The sequence below is a fragment of the Piliocolobus tephrosceles genome, chromosome 6, assembly GCF_002776525.5.
Source record: "Piliocolobus tephrosceles isolate RC106 chromosome 6, ASM277652v3, whole genome shotgun sequence".
Lineage (NCBI taxonomy): Eukaryota > Metazoa > Chordata > Mammalia > Primates > Cercopithecidae > Piliocolobus > Piliocolobus tephrosceles.
This window is the reverse complement of record NC_045439.1, coordinates 99,225,940-99,238,960: the sequence shown is the minus strand read 5'-3', so window position 1 is coordinate 99,238,960 and position 13,021 is coordinate 99,225,940. Positions and strand designations below refer to the sequence as shown.

The 13,021-nt window shown below is 50.7% G+C and overlaps 1 protein-coding gene across 3 annotated transcripts in view; it reads right to left on the bottom strand.

The window, feature by feature from the left end:
* The window catches only part of ACAN (aggrecan), a 38,443-nt gene that overhangs the window by 23,323 nt on the left and 2,099 nt on the right, over positions 1 to 13,021 (bottom strand). For all 3 annotated transcript variants that reach the window (XM_031935802.1, XM_023187193.2, XM_023187194.2), the window contains exons 2-9: positions 12,014 to 12,397; positions 10,877 to 11,051; positions 9,104 to 9,231; positions 7,345 to 7,638; positions 5,102 to 5,479; positions 3,555 to 3,729; positions 2,940 to 3,067; positions 1,239 to 1,532 (exon numbers count right to left, since the gene is read on the bottom strand). In XM_031935802.1, coding sequence (XP_031791662.1) covers positions 1,239 to 1,532; positions 2,940 to 3,067; positions 3,555 to 3,729; positions 5,102 to 5,479; positions 7,345 to 7,638; positions 9,104 to 9,231; positions 10,877 to 11,051; positions 12,014 to 12,397 — 1,956 coding nt within the window. The remainder of the gene's footprint in view (positions 1 to 1,238; positions 1,533 to 2,939; positions 3,068 to 3,554; positions 3,730 to 5,101; positions 5,480 to 7,344; positions 7,639 to 9,103; positions 9,232 to 10,876; positions 11,052 to 12,013; positions 12,398 to 13,021) is intronic.

Sequence of the window (13,021 nt, the reverse complement as noted above, 5' to 3'; positions counted from 1 at the left end):
TTTTTTTTTTTTTTTTTTTTTTTGAGACAGAGTCTTGCTCTGCTGCCCAGGCTGGAGTGCAGCAGAACAATCTCGGCTCACTAGTACCCTCCGCCTCCCGGGTTCAGGCGATTCTCCTGCCTCAGCCTCCTCAGTAGCTGGGATTACAGGTGCACACCACCAAGCCTGGCTAATTTTTGCACTTTTTTCAGTAGAGACAGGGTTTCGCCATATTGGCCAGGCTGATCTTGAACTCCTGACCTCAAGTGATCTACCTGCCTCAACCTCCCAAAGTGCTGGGATTACAGGCATGAGCCACCGCTCCTGGCCTTGAATTGGGTTTTAAAAGTGACCCTGGATTTCTGGGAAACTTGGGGACACTCAAGTTTTTTTCCCCTTAAGTTTATTTGAGAATAATTATAGATTCACAGGAAGTTGCAAAGACACTCAGTTTTGATGCAAACTATCAAAACTGGCACAGGCTGTTATTACAATCTACATTCTGGTCCATGCACCCAGACCCTCCATGGACTATGCAGGAACTCATCCAATCAGAGCCCAGCAATTCCTTGGCTGCGGTCTGGCCGTGCTTATTATATTGCTTGATGACATCACTCTCAGAAGTCCATGGGGAGTGATGGTTGACATGGTAGCATATCCATAGCATCGGTCAACGAAAAACATGAATCATCAGTGCTTAGTGAAGAATAATAGAATAATTTGACTAAACTCATCACAAAAATATTTGCAAGCAGGAGAGAATTTGACAATTGTAATTGATGTACAAATTACAGGTTGTATAAAATAAAGCTGTATATTATAGCTTTACATATATATAAGTATACAAAATAAAGCAAACATTTATTGAGCATTTACTGTGTCCCAGGCACTATGCCAAGGGCACCACATGCACTCAATTAATTCTTGCAGCTCTCTCTGAAGTAGGAACCATTATATCTCCATTTTTACACAGCTATTAAGTAGCAGAACCATAACTCAAATTCAGGTCTGCCTCATTTCTAGTACCGATAAATACCAGCTCAAGCCCTTATTTATCTCTACTTGTCTCTGGGGAACTTTAGAAGGATGACCTTGCCTTGGGGTCAAAGCCTGCGCTGTGCTGGTTTCAGAGCTGGTTCTGCCCCAGAGGGACTGACTTTTTCTTGCTCTGATGGATGCAAAACTGGGTGGTGGCAGGATGGGGTGAACCCAGGTCTCCAGACAAAAGGGGCTGCTGGAGCCGAGGTGAGGCTGCATACCTCGGAAGCAGAAGGCATGGTGCCGGGACAGTGGGTCCGGAAGGCCCGTCTGGTTAGGGTAGAGGTAGACCGTTCTCACGCCTGGTTTGTCCCCACCGCAGGCAGGCCTTGGGGTTACGATGGGGTAGCGGAGGCTGCCATCGGCCAGCCAGCCAGCATAGCACTTGTCCAGGCCGCGGCTCCAGGCGGCGTAGAGCTGGCCCGTGGTGGCCAGCGTGGCATTGTGAGATTCACAGAACTCCAGTGCTTCCTGGAAGGTGAACTGCTCAAGACGTGTGGCGAAGAACACCTCCCCTGGGGGCAGAGACAAGCGGTAGGATATGACCCCCCCCACTCAGGCCAGGTCAATCCCTGCCCACCCAGGACAGAGCTCCTCCAACCCTCCTCACCAGGGCTAAGACTCAGCCCAGCTCCATCACCCCTTCTTTAACCACTCTCCCTTAGGTTTTCTGGGACCCTGGGAAATAGGTGACCGCTGCTCTGGTTTGTACTGGACTGGGCTATCCTGGGACACCGGACTTTCAGTGCCAAAAAAGTCAAAATTCCAGTCAAACTGGACTGAGTTGTTTCCACAACAACTTTTCCTCCTTCCCTCTTTTCTGAATTCTCCAGTCACACTTAGGCATCCCCTTCTTTGGCTAAGCAAGGCGGCTCACTTGGGCCCCCTCCAATCCCTGTGCACCCCATACCACTGCACTTATCACTGTGACTGCTGTGGACCTGCCCACCCCACACCCCGGAAACTCATCCAGGGCAGGGCTGGGTCCCAGCACCTAGCAATGTACCTGGTACCTATCCGGTTCAGGGCTAGGAGAGCTTACACTTACTGAACACCTACTTGTGCCAAGAACTTTTCATACATATCTCATTAATACTCAAAAAAACCTCTGATGTACATATAAATCAGTCCCATTTTTATAGGTGAAGGAGCTGAGGCTTAGAGAGGTTAAGTGACTTGCCCAGGGTCTTGAAACAAGTGAGTGGCAATGCCAAAATCTTTCTGGAATACCAGCATTTCCAAAATTGCGTTTAGTGGAAATTTGGTAATTTTCATGGAAATGGAAAGAAATGAAATGAAACAAAATAAAGGTTTGTGGTTAACAATTGGGCAATGCTGAGTTAAAGAAAGTTAAGGAAGTTTTTCTTTTTCTTTCTTTTTAAATAAGCAGAGACAGGGTTTGGCCATATTGCCCAGGCCGGTCTCGAACTCCTGGGCTAGAGCAATCCACCCACACTGAGGCACCTCTGCCTCCCAAAGTGCTAGGATTACAGGTGTGAGCCATGGCGCCCAACCTAAAGAGGTTTTTTTGTTTTTGTTTCTGTTTTTACTGCAGGACTTCTCAGTGCCTTTGATTTGTGCCCAGGCACTGGGACTCTCCAAGAAGGAGTTGGTGTATAGAGCATTTATTTATAATAAACTAAGATTTACCCACAGACCTCACTGCTTTTTAAAGGGACGGATGCTCCCCTGCAATGCCGGAGGAGACCATAAGAAACATTCAGTAGGAGGGCTAGGGCTGGATCTGACGGAGGGCCTGGGGGCCTTCCTTTTCAGCAGGACCCTTTCCCACCTGGAAAGCTGGGTGGGATCAGGGGTGGGTGGGTGTGTGGTAACCCCCTCTCTTCTTTGTATCACCCTGTCAGCCCCCTGCCCACCCCCCTGCCCATCTAGGGCCCAAAATGTGAGAATGTGGCTTGTACCCTCAAGTCTGTCCACATAGCAGTAGACATCGTAGGTCTCTGTTGATGGGCGCACGCCATAGGTCCTGACCCCTGGGCTTCTGTCCTTGTCGCCCACGCATGGGGTCCTTGGGCTCACAATGGGGTATCTGCAAAAGAGAGTGGGAGGAGAAGATGAAGGCCTGTTTCAGGGGCTGGTAGATGCAGGGCCCTGGGCGAGGCCAGAGGCCACTCAGGGACTTCTGTATGTCTTCAGTTGTCTGGTGGGATTCAAACGAGGAAGAAGCCCCTTATGCAGCAAGTTCTCTGGGCAGCCTGGGGAAGGGTCTGGTGGCTCCTGGGGGATTTCTGGCTTCAGGAGAGAGCAGCTGCATGGAAGGGCACTGGGTCAGGCTGGAGGGGAATGGGGCACTTGAGGAGGGGGCTGCTGCCTCTGCTGGGGAGAAATGACCAAGAACTGAACATTACCCAGTGCCCTTCACCACCCTTTCGGGATATGCCTCAGTTGAGTCACTAATTAATTCATTAACCCACAAGGTATTGGGTGCTCAGTGTGCTGGGGGCCGTGCCAATCTGTGGCTCCTTAAGCCTGACCTCTTCAGCTGGGTTTGGGCTGGGCGAGGAGCATGGCTTCACCTGACGGTCTGGTCCCTCAGCCAGCCGGCGTCACACTGCTCATAGCCTGCTTCGTAGGCAGCCTGGAGCTGCTCTGGTGAGGCAATGACTGCCCCGGTGCGCAGGCAGGCCTGCTGCGCCTCCTCAAAGGTCAGCGAGTAGCGGGTGGATCCTGGGCGGTAGTGGAATACGACCCCTGGGTGGGGAGGAGGGGGAGAGGAAGAGGGAGCAGTCAGGTTCAAGGACCCATGGTGTGCAGTTCCCAAGGCTCCATGGGCACAGAGGTAGGCCAACTTCTGCTGCCTGACATATTGGATTTATCTGGGCAATGCAAGCTGAAATCCCACTTGGTAGCCATGTGGGTGTGATGGTGGATGGCAGTGTCCATCTGCCCCTCCCCTGTGTGGGAACCCCACCAAGGCCATTATGGAACAAGGCCACACCAGAGTGTACTTGTTCATAGACTTGAGTTTGGGAAGCACTGGGCTCTATGCTACCTGACATCCGATTCTCACACATGTATTAAGCATCTAGAACATTGTCATCTTAGAAGAGGAGTTGGAAGCGTTTTCTGGAAAGAGCCAAATGGTAAATATTTTAGGCTTTGTAGGCTATGTGGCTTCTGTAACAACTACAGTTATCCTTCGGGATCCAGGATGTCCTCAGATACCAAAATCCACAGAGGCTCAAGTCCCTGATATAAAAGTGTACTATTTGTATAAAATCATTTCTAGATTACCTATAATACCTGAAACAATGTCAATGCTATGTAAGTAGTGGTTATACGGTATTGTTTTAAATCTGTGTTACTTTTATTGTTGTATTGTTATGTTATTGTTTCTTTTCTTTTGGAATATTTTCCATCCACAGTTGGTTGAATCCGGACATGAAGGACTGAGTATATTCAACCCCGCTGTGATTGTCCTCAGTTAGCCACAGACAACTTGTCCACAGATGGCTATGACTTTGTTCCAATCAGACTTTATTTGTGGACATTGAAATTTGAATTTTATATAATTTTCATGTGTCACAAAATATTATTTTTCTTTTGACTTTTTGCCCCTATTTAAGAATGCAAAAGTCATTCTTAAGTCATGGGCCATATCAGAACAGCTAAACCCGGCCCACTGGCCACAGTTTGCTGGCCTTTGTCCTGGGAGGTCAGAGCACTGAGAAACCTCAGGGGTCATCCAAGTCAGTGGTTTTCTAGTGGCTCTGTTTTTTGGGGGTGTCTGATGGGGCAAGGAGGGGCCCTGGACAGAAGGAGCCCCGGTTGTTCTCCACTCTACTGCCCTTAGATCTATGTGGCACATGTGTCCGCTTGATGTAGAGACTGAATTCCACCTATGACCTCATTTGAAATAAATCCTTGGTGGCAAGAGTGTGGACCTGATAGTCTGGCCTATTTTTTTTGTTTCACAGATGAGGAGAGCAAGGTCTGAGAGGAGAGAACATTGTCCCAGGTGCCAGGTTACGTAGAAGGCACAGACTTCAACTGCGGGAATCCCTTCCCTGCAGGCCAAGTTCTCTCCACTTGCCCCTGGATGCACCCACGGGCAGCTACTTACCCCCTGGCAAATGCGGCTGCCCAGGGACAGCGGTCACCTGCACGACAAGGTCCTCACTGGTGAATGCCGTGGCAGGGCCCAGGCCAGGTGTGGGAAAGCCCCAGGGCCTGGTGGCCTCTCCAGTCTCATTCTCAACCTCAGGGAAGGCAGTGGCCCCTATTTCAGGGGCAAACGTGAAGGGCTCCTCAGGTTCCAGGGGACTGGGGGAGACATCGAAGATGGGCTTTACGGTAAGGATCACGCTGCCTCGGGCTTCACCCTCAGTGATGTTTCGAGGCAGTGGCAGCTCCATGTCAGGCCAGGTCACTGTCTGGACGGTGATGTCCTCCTCACCCCCCACTCCAAAGAAGTTTTCTGGGATGTCCACAAAGTCTTCACCTAGGGAAGGGGCAAAGACAAGCTTTAGCCTCTCAGCCTGGAACTGGCTTGAGGGGCATGAGGAGTGGGCTGGAGATGAGCATGGCTCCTCCTCTTTCCCGGCTGGGGCAGGAGGGCACCACTGTGTGCCAGGTGCCTTGCCAAGCCCATTTCAGGGGTACTCAGCTATTGGCATTCATTGTAGGAGTCCCCACAGTTTCAAGATTGCAAAAGAGTGCAAGAGCTATAAGAGGGCAAGATATTGACCAATGAGCTGACTGCTCACAAAGATCAGTTCCTACCCCAACATCCCTTCCTGCTCAACACAGCTGCTCCTTCACTCGTCTCATGAGCACCTTGCCAACCGTCTGATGCTGTAACTATCCAACAGGATCAGGTAAGGCAGTTATAAAGAGAGATCAGAAAATCTTGCAAAAAGCACAGTTTGTGAAGTTGATGAAGGTAGCTTTGGAGAACCGCCTGTCTCATAGTCATGGAAAAATGAGGGTCTCATGAGAGTGATACTACTTCCAAAAGAGTAGTTAGAATACCAAAAGGTTAAGAGAGGCTTCGAGGGGGGAAATCCCAACTACTGTTGCAAAAGTAACCCTCTTCCTGTGAGATCAGGTTGTGGAAATGAAACATGTAATGAGTTGTCATTGTGTTATTACCACTTACACCATAAAAGTTTTGCAACTCCTCATTCATGTGATGCATTGCTTTTTCCTCCAAGAATTAGCATGTAATTATGATTATAACCCAAAATGTGTTAAATGGAAGATAAAAACTTATTTGAACATTTTGGTGTAATTTTTCAAAATAAAGTCCCCATCAAACTTTCCCCTACTCTTTTCAATAACATTTTGTGGCTGGGTGCAGTGGCTCATGCATGTAACCTCAGCACTTTGGGAGGCTGAGGCGGGTGGATCACCTGAGGTCAGGAGTTCAAGACCAGCCTGCTCAACATGGTGAAACCCTATCTCTACTAAAAATACAAAATTAGCTGGGCATGATGGCGTGCACCTGTAATCCCAGTCTACCTGGGAGGCTGAGGCAGAAGAATCGCTTGAACCTGGGAGATGGAGGTTGCAATGAGCTGAGATTGCACCACTGCACTCCAGCCTGGGCGACAGAGTGAGATTCTATCTCAAAAATCATAATAATAATAAAATAAAATAACATTTTGCCCAGCCTGGGCAACATGACGAGACCTCATCTCTACCAAAAGGAAAAAAAAATTAGCAAAGTATGGTGGTGCCTGTATTCCCAGTTGCATGGGAGGCTGAGGCAGGAGGATTGCTTGAGCCCAGGAGGCTAAGGCTGCAGTAAGCTATGATTGCACCACTGAACTCCCGCCTGGATGTCAGAGTGAGACCCTGTCTCAAAGAAAAACAAAAAAACAGAACACAGCAAAACCCCTTTTGACCCTCCTTTTAGACACATTCAATTTAAAAAGGCAGAGAGCAGCACCCTCTCATGGGTGCCAGGGTCGCATGTCTGACCCCCAACATCTTCCTAGGTGGGTACCCCATCTCCCCACTAGACAGATGAGAAGAGTGAGGTTCACGGCCTTGACTTTGCCAGGGTTGCACAGTAGTAGGTGACAGAGCTTTGATTCAAACTGGAGAAAACAATTTGGAGGCTTTTAAGTCTCTTGTGTGCTGATCCGATGAGACAGGGCTGGATACGCTGCAGTCTCAACAGTCTTTACCTCAGTGCTTCCTAGAAACCAGTGAAAATGGAGGGGTGTCCTAAAAACATGGGGTTCAGGTACCCAGTGGCCCTTTCGAGGGCAAAAACCAACCCTCCCTTTCCAAGATCTCCTCGTTCTCTAGGACCCCATTTTAGTGGCATGAACTCCCTTCCCACCACCAGTCATGCCCCACCTGTGTAGCAGATGGCGTCGTAGCGGGATGAGGGGTCAGGGTAGCCCGTCTGGTTGGCGTGAAGGTAGACGGTCCTCACACCCAGGAGGTTGCCACCGCAGTTGGGCCGGGCCTTGGAGATGGGGTAGCGCACGCTGCGGTCGGCCAGCCAGCCGGCACTGCACATGTCCATGCCAGCCTGCCAGGCCAGGTAGAGCTGGCCCGTGGTGGCCAGCCGGGCACCCAGCCGCCGGCACTCATTGGCTGCTTCCTGGAAGGTGAACTTCTCTGGAGATGTTGCATAAAAGACCTCACCTGTGAAGGACACAGCCAGCTGGGTAAGGGTCCTCCCCCTCCCCCTGCTCTGCATCCCCAGAGAGATCCACACTTTTCCACGAGGTCTGGGGAGTCCTCTAACTTCCCAAAGTCCTGGTCCCACATGTCTGTATCTCAGATCTTGCCCTTCATTACTTATTTCTGGGCTTTTGTGTAGGATGACATCAATTTCCTAAAACAAGGGGACCAAGAGAGAAGCAGCAAAAATGGCAGAGAGATTGGGCAAAGGGTGGAGCAAACTTGAAATCTGGGAGGAAAATTCTGCTCAAAAGCCTCTTTGCCCCATTTGCGTTCCACCATTAGGGGGATCTTTCCTAGGAGTTAAGCATTGCCCACTCAAGGCAAATCCTTTTAAAAAACTCAAATTATCCTGGGAAAAGCAGGATCAGACCTTGAACCCTTGGAGCAGTGGTTCCCAAACTGGGGTCTCTAGACCCTGAAGAGTCCGTAAGGGCATCATTTGAGGACTGTGAGCTTAAAAAAAATTTCCCAAAACCTAACAAGGTTGTGTCAGGGATAAGGGTAAGGGGTAAGGGTGGGGGCAGTGGGCATCCACTCACAGGGGTGGTTCTGGCTACCCCTGCTCAGTGGCAGCTCAAACTGGCCGTTCTATTTGTCTTTGCTTAGCCAAATGTGGCAACACACAATAACTTGTTACCTAATAGGCAGGTCTGCCCCCTGGGGTGGGAATGCGGCAGGGGGCTATGGTGGTGACAAAGCCTGGCCATGGCCCTTTACTCAGAAAGTGCCTGTTGTCAGCTCTTCTCCCCAGCCTGGAGGAGCTGTGGGCACTGTACTCAGGTGGGGGAAGCGGGGAGCAGGGAGGGAGGAGACAGGTATTGGAGAGTCTGGAATGTACAAAGGAGTATATGGGTGCAGATGGGGGAAAGGGTGTCATACACGTGTGTGGGTAACTCTGTGACCCAAATCGGTGCCCTTTACAAAACAGAAAATGTCTAGGTTTCTCTCCGCTGCCCCCGGCTCTGTCCAGGAACAGAGCTGGGGTTGCCCACAGGGACTCTGGGAGAGGGTGGCTGGGTGGCCAGCTGCCCTGGGAGCTTCGTTGCTGGTGTAGTGTCGCTTGTGAGGGTAAGGCTTGGCTGGACTTTGACAGCATGGTGGACCTTAGAACAGGGATGTACTTGTCACAGCAGCCAGGGTTTCGGCTGGGAGGGGCAATCCCAGGTGAGAAACCTCCTGTGACACGTGCTCTTGGGTACGGTGGTGACACCAGACATTTTGCAGATGTTGGCACCACTGAGACCCTCTCCAAAGTGGAGCGGGAGGGGTGCAGACCTGTAGGCCTCAGCCCACCTCCCTTCGTGGGAGAGGAGGATGGAGTGTGTCAGGCCCTGAGCTGGCACCCTGTGTCAGTGGAGAGATGGGGAGGGGAAGGGGACCTTGGGAAGGGAGCGGGGTGCCTCCTGTGGGCAGGGCAGCTCACCCTCCATCTCCTCGGCGAAGCAGTACACGTCATAGGTCTCGTTGGTGTCTCGGATGCCATACGTCCTCACACCAGGAAACTCATCCTTGTCTCCATAGCAGCCTTCCCGGGGAGTGTGGATGGGGTATCTGCCAGAATCCGAAATGGAGGTATGACACTCAGGGGACAAAGGGAAGCCCGTGGCCTCTGCCCTTGAATCCTCCTCCCTCATGGGAGGAAACAGTGACTTAATATTGCATTTGACCATGTCTCTTCTGAATATGTCAACTGCCTATCCGTTTTTACAGTGAATCATGATTAAAGGCAGCCCCCAGTACCCAATATTTAGTGGTACAAAACACACTTTCTCTATCAGGGGCTCACATATTTTTTTTCTATAAAAGGCCAGACAGTAAATATTTTAGGTTTTGCATAGTCTCTGTGGTGACCACTCAACTGCCCCTGTAGCATGAAGCACCCAGAGATATGCAAATGGGTGTGACTGTGTCCCAATAAAGCTTTATTTACAGAAGCAAGGGGTGGGTTGGACTTGGCCTCTGGGTCGTAGTTTGTTAGGCCTCGCTGTATATCATTTGCATCTCACGTCAACCCAGTGAGGTAGGTGCTATCATCAATCTACTTTACACTTGAAGAAACTGGGCTCAGAGGTGTTAAACGATTTGTCCACAGTTACGCAGCTTCCAAGTGCCAGAGCTGGAATTTGAGTCCATTTTTTTTTTTTTTTTTTTTTTTGAGACAGAGTCTTGCTCTGTCACCCAGACTGGAGTGCAGTGGCACAATCTCGGCTCACTGCAAGTTCCGCCTCCCAGGTTCATGCCATTCTCCTGCCTCAGCCTCCCAAGTAGCTTGGGACTACAGGTGCCTACTACCATGCCTGGCTAATTTTTTTGTATTTTTTTAGTTGAGATGGGGTTTCACCATGTTAGCCAGGATGGTCCCGATCTCCCGACCTTGTGATCCGCCCGCCTCAGCCTCCCAAAGTGTTGGGATTACAGGCGTGAAACCACTGCACCTGGCTGAGTCCAGTTCTTTATGCCGCCCAGGTGTGGGCTCTTGCACTATGCTAGACTATTGTCTCATCTTTTTTTTTTTTTTTTTAATGGCTATAGTTTTTGTATCCTAAGATCTTTTTTCCTACCCCGAGACTGCAAAGACATTTTCCTTTGTTTTCTTCCTGAGGCTTTGTGGTTCTAGCTGTTGGAGCTATGGGGCACCCGAAATGAGTGATGATATCATCTTGCCTTCAGGCTTTGTGGCTCTGGCTGTTGGAGCTATGGTGCTCCTGGAATGGGTGATATCATCTTGCCTTCAGAGTGCATTGAGATCCCTTGAGGGCAGGGTCTATCTGGACTGCTCCGCACCTCACTCCCCAGCAACTACACTCAGGGAAGGATGTAGCAAGGGGTTCAATTTATGTCTTGCTTTATTAAAAATAAAAAGGATGGAAGGTTGTTTACAAAAATACTGAAGACACCAAAGTTTAAAAGTGAGGAAATCATGGCAAAGAAATAAATGGGTAGGAAAAAATGACGCGTAGGGCAAGGTTGCTAGCAGTCCCTCATCCCATTTGCAAGAGAGAATCACAATAACAAGGGTTTGGGATGGGTCACTGAGCTCCCGTTTGGCCAAGGTATGACCACGGCCCCGAACCTAGACTGGCCACAGTGTCCTGCTGGCACCAGCTAAGTCTGGCCAATGTTCCACCCAGCACCTGCCCCACTCCCCTGTGGCCCCTGACTCCTGGCCCCCACTCGCTGGTGGGCTGGGGCTCACCTGACAGTCTGGTCAGCCAGCCAGCCGGCATCACACTGGTGGAAGCCGTCTTCGTAGGCGGCCTGCAGCTGCTCGGGTGTGGCAATGATGGCACTGTTCTGCAGGCAGGCCCGCTGCGCCCTGTCAAAGTCGAGGGTGTAGCGTGTAGAGATGGCTCTGTAATGGAACACGATGCCTGCAAGACACATACACGCCCACAAGTGGAAGAGCTGGTCAGGCACAGTCTCTGATCACCGAGGCCCTCGAAGAATGATGGCAATAGTCAAAGAGACCTTAGGGAACTAGCTGGTCCAGGCTGATGCATGACCCCCTGTACACCTTTGCATGTCATGCTTCTGAATTTGCTGGAACACCCTGTAATGGGGAGCTCACTACCTTACAAAGCATTCCTTTTTGAAGACTTATGATAATCCTGATAATGAGAAAGTTCTTTGAATTAAACTAAAATCTGCCTCCTTATAATTTTTTCTTTTCACTCCAAGACCCCCATATCGTGTTAGGGGAAAGAGACACTCAGAACCCCCTGCACCCTCAGCCCAGGGTCATCCTAGCAGAAACCCCATTTAAGATGTGCCCAGGAGTGAACCATCTTTGACAGAGCCTCCCACTGTACCTCCCCCTGGGAAAAATCTGGTGTTGACCGAAGTCCTGAAGCTAACCAAGGACCTGACTGTTCTCCTTGGGCCATAGAGAGAAAGAGACCAGGAAGTCTTCAGCCCTTGCTTTGGCTTCTGGAACTGAGAATGAGAGTGGAGAGAGAGGGGGAGGGAAAAGACACCAGGATGAGCTGTCAGGAGACTGCTGTGACTCATTTCCAGGGTAACCTCAGGCAAGTCACTTGACCTCAGTTTGCTTGTCTGTAAAATGGGCATGATCACAAGACCCACCAGATCACAGGATTCTTGGGAAGCACAAACTGTCAGTTACCTGTGACCATAGCCAGGAAGTATTTAATGCTCCCTAAGTCCAGAGAGAATGATATTACCAGATCCACATCACAGAGGAAGCAGCTGAAGTTAATTAAGTAACTTGGCTGAGGTGCTGGAGGAGCTGGTTTTGAAGGCCAGCCTGCCTGCGCCCGCACTGCAGAGACTGCTCTGGTTCTTTCTGCGGTCTGTCCCTGTGGGAGGCTCTCACCTTTCACCACGACCTCCAGGGTGGCCTCGCTGTCCTCGATGCCATGCATCACCTCGCAGCGGTAGACCCCAGAGTCATTGGAGCGCAGGCTCTGGATTTCCAAGGTGGCGTCACTGGGGATGGCCGGGTAGTTGGGCAGCGAGACCTTGTCCTGGTAGGCACTGTTGACCCTCACGCGCCCTTCAGTGGCCACCAGCAGCACTACCTCCTTCTCCTTGGACACACGGCTCCACTTGATTCTTGGGGCCAGGGGGGCAGTAGAGGGGGCGGTGGTCACAGGGTGCATGGGGTCGATGAAATAGCAGGGGATGGTGAGGGAGGTCCCCAGGAGGACCCTCAGCGGGGATGGTTGGGGGATGCTGACACTCAGCGAGTTGTCATGGTCTGTGTGGGAGGGGTGGGGTGAAAGAGAGACCTGTTAGTGCCTAGAGAGGACCACCCCGCCTCCCCATCCATCCTTCCAGCAATGCACTCTCCTGAGAGAGCGAAATCCAATGAGTGTGTCTGTCTGTACAATGAGGATGCTCCTGTGCCATGTGGGAGTCCCCAGGAAGGCTTGCAACACCCTTTCCAGAGCAGCGTTCCTCAAGACCCCTGGCCTCTGCACCTCCAGAAGGAAACTATGGAGCCAGAAAAGGATTCCAGAGGAGGGCAGGGGAGATGTCAGGGTCAAGACACCTCCCTGTTTCTCAAACTGGGGTACTGCAGGGGGCATCAAAGCATGGAATAAAACAGGACCCATCTACTTGGAGTGACAGCTTAACTCAAAGGTTTTGGGAAAAATTATTTTGGGGTAGAAAAGTAATCTACACAATTTTAAAGCTGAGACAGAAAACTTCCAAGATGTGTTCCATTTGGGGAGGTCTGCTTTGGGTGCAAGCCTGACTTTGCTGCCGGGACAAGTCACTTTATTCTGCTGTTTGGGAGTTGGGGGACGTGGGTGGAGAAGGAGCCGAGAAGATCAGACATTTTGGTGTACAAAGAGTCAGATGCAGGCGAGGCGATGGG